Raw genomic sequence first — 6,035 nt, 5'->3', positions numbered from 1 at the left:
TATAGAAGTCCAGTTATATGCATGGAAATTTCTACAGTCTTGTTTAAAGAAATAAACCCTATTTAACCCTGCTGCTGAACTTTTAAGGGAGATATGTAGTCACTACCATTCTAAACAGATAAAATATAAAAGGAAAGTGTATGCAGCTAGATATATTTAAGTTTGATAGTACAGCAACAGCTAAGCCATACTGCATCCCACACTTAGCATCTTTCAAATACAAAAAAAATACTTTCATAAGTAACCTGCTCTCAATGATTCAAACAGACTTAAAAAGAAAGAAGAGGACAGACAGCAAATACAACTAAAGAACCTGAATAAAGCTTGCGGATCAATATTGCCACCCGGAATCCTAGATCAGCCTCTGGGCTGTCAGTACCCCAACAGGGCCCCATCAGGCAGCTAGGTGTGTAAGCTTCCATTTTAATTTCCCAACATGATACAGCACTGGGCACTCTGGGAAATTAAAATGGCAGCAGCTGCTGCTACTCCCACCACCGCCACCACCACAGCCAAGAAAGCCTGAGGGGTTCATCAGTATAATAGGCATTATATCAGAATGCACTTTGCCCCCAAATCTGGAAGCAGCCTTAAGCAACACTGTTGAACCCTTCCCTGACACATTTGGCCATGATCTGGTTTCAACCTGCGAAGCTTATTGCTCATCTGCCCTTCCCACAGTTCTTGTCACTCGTTGGAATATAGCATAAGGAGAGTCCAAAAGAAGCCAGCTGGCTCATTTATTTCTCCTCACCTAACTACACATACAAAGTCTATATGCAAAACCATTAATTTGCTTTTACTGTTTCCATTAAAGACGGAAGGATCCACTGCCCGACAGATAACTTTATCAGACTGTAACCAACTATTTGACCTTTCTGCCTGTTTTTGTCCTCACTCGCCACAATATGTCCCTGCCTCTTAAAAGAAGATCAAGCCATGCGCAAGTCACTCCGATATTTAAGACACCATGGTAAGACTTAAGAAGGCAAGTCCCATAGCTAGACTCTTGAGACATTACATTGTAAAAATAAGCGAAAGGTGACAAGTGTGGGGAGGTGCACTGTGCGTTTGGGAACCCTATGAGATCAAGGTTCCTACACACGCAGGAAGCTGCCATGGATACGGAAGGGAACCTGCTTCACACCATCCTCCTTCATGGTTGAGGAGGGGGCAAAGTTAAAATGTTGCCCTTTCTTCCCCACCCCCAAACGTGTATTCCTTATATACTGAATTGCAATACCTGTAGCAACTGTGATGCTTCAGAAGCCATTCAGAGTTCAGTTACTCATGCTATCATTGTAAAAAGACATTACTTAAGAAAACTTCTATGCCTGTTCTAGAGATGTATTTTTCAGGTGTTGTGAATGAAGTGTGAAATCTCTTGGACCTGTGCAAAGTGCATGCATCTCCCGCTATAACTTGAAGCAGTTGGTAGAAAACACTTTGTCATGACTCAGCATCCATTTGAGTGGGCCTGCCCTGCGTACAGCTCAGGCCCTTTTAAAGTGAAAGAAGGAAACACCATCTGGTGGACTATATATGTTGGATTCCCTAGTTTCCAGGTACAGTATTTTCACCGCCTGTTGGTCCCATTTTTATTAGCTAGCTCATTGTGAAGAAGCAGATTTCATGCAAGCACCCTTACTTGTTCTGCCAACAACTGCAAATTTGAAAATCTACTACTTTAGTTCCTTTTACCTGTAAAAGAAAGACCTCTTCAGATTCTCTACCTTGGCACCTTTATGTTGCCAATACATTCCATAATTCAGAGTTAGAACTATTATCATGGGAAGTCAATGTTGATAATACATGACAATGCTACTTCCTTAAACTTCTCTCTAACCAGATTATTCCTTGCACACGCCATGCACATTAGGCACTTTGCCTCATGTCCAAGCCAAACATCATCTCACTTAGATTTGACCAGAAGTGAAGCCTTGTGTTTCTTTTGAGCAAGTTTGGCCTTATAGCATTATGCTGAGCCATCTTGACAATTCTGTAAAGAGCAAGATAGCCTTTGATGTATATCAGAGCAGGGTAACAAATGTGTGAATTTGCTCCATCCTTAGGAGCAAAATGATATATAAGTATGTAATATCACCCAATGCAACTGTTTAAAAACCCAGACAAACCCTAATTCCAAGTGTTTGTGTATGTAAAATGGTCTGCACCCACCGAGATCAGTGAAATTATGGTTTCATCCCATCAGTTTAAGATGATGATAGAGCAGAGCTTTACATGCAAATTGGATTTGTTAAATTATCCCCCCCCCCCCATTATACTGGTCTAATTGATATAGGTTGAAAAGAATATATATATCAAAATAAAAAGACCAGAACTCAAAATAAAATGTAACATTTAATAAAAAGAAAGAAGTACAAAGGAAACTGAAAAAGTGAAAGCTTAAAAAAACTTGTAAAACAAAAATGAGAGTGACATGTTAGCAATTCATTGAATCAGTTCCATAGGTTTTCCTGTTGCCTCCTTGTAAGTTTCATTCAGTACGATCTTCCAGGTGGAAATAACTGCTTTGCTCCAATCAAAATATGCAAACTACAAAATGAATAGTCATCTAAAATATGCAAGCTTGAAAACAGAAAAATATGCATGTTCACTGGAAAGTGGTCTTTCCATTCGTCAAACTACATACAGAACGGAGAGATTTGAACAGATTGTTGTCTTCCTGTTTCTCTTACCTCACACATAAGAGGTGAATCTTCAAGCTTAGTTTTAAGAATTAATTTAAGATTAGTGTCACATTGTAATAACCAGGAACTTATTAAATAAGAAATAACATACAGAACCTACTATATGCAATTTGGTCTCATACAAAAAATGCAAAGTCAAGTACTATCCCAGCTGAGAAAAATGATACTGGTTTCTACTGGGGAAGACTATTGCAGAAAGTTTAACAAAGAGACTGAGGCCAGCAAACGTTGAGGCCAGTATTTCACTAAAAATGACAAAATGGTCAGCACAACATAAAGGTACAAACACACAAACATACATACATACATATATATATATATATAATTGTATTTAATATATTGTTACATACATTCTGAATGTCTTCATCAGAAATATATTGCCATTATGGCCATGTGTCTACATGTTTTATCTTTTCATTATTGCTACCACTTTTTCATAAACTTTCAAATAGGGCTGAAACAAAGTGATTGCCAGAAAGCCAATCAGAAAGAAAATATTTGCATAGATGATCTTGCTGCCTTATGCAACTGCTGGAAAACTTACCATGCTATATTAGTTTGCATATCTGATTTTTAAAAACCACACCTTTATTCCACAACCCTGCAGCCTTGTTCATATTAATTAATTTCCAGGCTCATGTGAAATCTTGTTTTTCACACAAGCGGACATGGTTTGCTTTTGCAACTTTAACCGATCGTGTGTCAGGATTGTCACTGTGTACATAATGCAGCATATTTGATCCTGTGCACAACCATTCCCCCTTCCCTACTATTTTGAAAGCTAATATTTTAGAAAATATATTTAGCTTAATAGAGGCACAGCCTTTTTATTTATTAAATTCAGATTACTACAAACGCCTAAAAATGGTTAACTATCCACTATACCACCATTAGGTGGGTCTGCTATTAAACAGTACCAGTATAATTTTTTCATGAGGTTTTTTTTTACAATTATCAAGTAATACTGTAACATATTTTTCAATATATTCAGACATTGTCCTTTTAAGAGAAAAACAAACAAACAAACAAAAGACAGGGTTTCAGTATCTGAGTATGTGTAATGGGCTTCTGTGGGAAAAGATGAGGAACCTTAGACCCGGACTATAGCTAAATGCTACTTTGAGACAAGCAAGAAAAGATGCCTTTTGCTCTTTTAAAAATTAAAAACGGGCTATGCTACAGCACTGAAGAGAACTGAAGTGGAAGGTTAAATTAATTCCATAGCAAAAAAGTGAACTGTCACTTAACATTACACAGAGATGGGGGGAGATGGTGGTGGGGAACTGTGTGACCCCTGGCTTGTCCATGTCTCCCAGTGGGTGACAGGTGCATCCCAGGTTTGCACAATACAGCGAAAAGAACTGGCAGGAGACTCTCAGGCTGTGTACACATTATTGGCTTAAAACGCAAGGTGGTTGTTCTTTTTCACTGTGTTTCAAAACTGCATTTGCATGCTGTTGTACACATCAGCATGGCTTGGTATATTGTTCCTACCTGAATGTTCCCACCTGAGGTTGGAGACAGGAAAGGGATACTTTTACCCAATGAGCAGTTCTCAGCTCAGATTGAAGCTGGCTTGGTGGGGCTGGGGTGGGCAGGAATAAAAATGCAGTCTTCCACAAGGAGCTACAGGCTGCAGCTAACTTTGTCATCCATGGCTTCCCAAACCAGTGGTGGGAGCCCACTGAATGCAGAGGAAACAGGAGTGTGTACACAAGCCTTCCATCCTCCCATCTGTACTTATCTACACAAACAAGCTCTTACAGCTAGCTGTGAATATGGGTTTTCTCACCAAAGCTTATGGAAAAGAATAAAATGTGATGTTCAACAACATTGTGGAAGTTCATAGATGACCTGACAAATCGTTGCCCTGCAGCCCAATTAGTGTTAAGTGGGTCATGCAACTCATTTTTCCTCACTACAGGGAGATCTGCTGGACATGGAACTTTGCCATTTTCACTTTTAATTCATGAAGGTGTCCAACATATATTTGCATCCCCACTCACAGCAGGCAACCCTACTGGATCTCAGGGTTGCCTGTCGGGCAGGCTGAGATGCCCCTGAAAGTTGCAGTCATTTCACAAGGCCTTGTCTCAAATGCATCCTTCCACAAAGCATGTGGCAAAAAGGCATGATACATTTGGAAAAGCAATTCATGTTAAGGAGCCCTCTTAATTTTGTCTAAAGAGTCTAAAGGGGCTTTTTTGGATTTGGTCAACTCATGTGCGTGAGCTTGGCTAAAGAATGTAAATCTGCACAAAGACATTGCCTTAAAAATATTCACATCTAGGTGTTTGCAGGATTACTTTAATTGATAGCTGCCTTCGGTTTAAGAAGTACAGGAATTCTTTCTATCAAAGCCATTTTTACTGATTGTTTCACCGCCACCATAAAAAGGAGAACATCTCCTTCCAGCTACTGAAATATCCAAATCTTGGTTTTTTTTACAGTCATTTTAGGATAGTCAAAATCAACAGGTTTAAAAAATGGGAGCAGCATTAAAGGCAGAAGTAGCATCCAGAGTGGAGATGGATGCAGAGAGTGATTTATAAACATTAACTGCAATTTTCTAGGTTCTACTTTTGATTATGGAGTTGTAATTTATTTTATTTATTATTAAAAATAATAAGTTTGAGGATGAACATCTACTCAGACAGGAGCATACACTTGTGAAAGAAAAGGAACTACTGTTTAATAAGGAGTTGCACTTCAGCAACGTAATATAAATAGCAGAACAATATACAAGATGTTTGTCTTATTTAAACTGCACACTAGTGTGCACGTTATGAAGTAGAAACTGCTTTCTTCAAATAATAAATTTAAAGTGTCACTTCAAACTCGTAATGCATTCAGTTTGCAATTTTTGTTAAAAATAAAATATTGGTGATATTTAACCTAAAATAAATTTGAAAAATGAAAATAAACAGGTTCCCAACAGAAACTTTTATACGGAACTCTTTCATCAAGATAGCATTTTTAAAAATGTATTAGATATAGTTAGGGCCATTTTATAAATAGATAGTAATTCATTGGGTTTAAAACAAATTAAACCCCTGACATTTCAGAACTAGCAATACGAGTATTTTCCACAGGGAATCTGCAAAGACAAGGCAAATGTTTTCTTAAAAACGTTAACATCCTGCATAGTCACAATCCAGTCACTGAAAAACGCACCAGATGGTCAGTTTGTCTTTCATGCTGTTTCACTTGCACAATGGTATGACAGAAGGATTCACAAGGTGGAAAAGCAAGCAACTAAAACATATGAATGCACAGAGTCCGCTCCTGGCATACAAGTCTGTGTGTGAGATCAACTGAAACGAA

At 38.3% G+C, this 6,035-nt stretch overlaps 1 protein-coding gene across 3 annotated transcripts in view; it reads right to left on the bottom strand.

Annotated features, from left to right (window-relative positions):
* SEPTIN8 (septin 8) overlaps positions 1–6,035 on the bottom strand; it is a gene marked incomplete at its 3' end in the record, with an annotated part of 53,225 nt that overhangs the window by 6,021 nt on the left and 41,169 nt on the right. The window contains exon 10 of one of the 3 annotated variants that reach the window (XM_079967989.1): positions 2,343–6,025. The exons of the other annotated variants lie outside the window; for them this stretch is intronic. Within the exon in view, the coding sequence (XP_079824115.1) occupies positions 6,022–6,025 (4 nt within the window). Of the gene's footprint in view, positions 1–2,342; positions 6,026–6,035 lie in introns of those variants that run through there. 3 annotated transcript variants of the gene reach the window in all.

The sequence above is a fragment of the Podarcis cretensis genome, assembly GCF_951804945.1.
Source record: "Podarcis cretensis genome assembly, chromosome: 2".
Classification (NCBI taxonomy): domain Eukaryota; kingdom Metazoa; phylum Chordata; class Lepidosauria; order Squamata; family Lacertidae; genus Podarcis; species Podarcis cretensis.
This window is presented reverse-complemented; position numbering and strand designations above follow the sequence as displayed.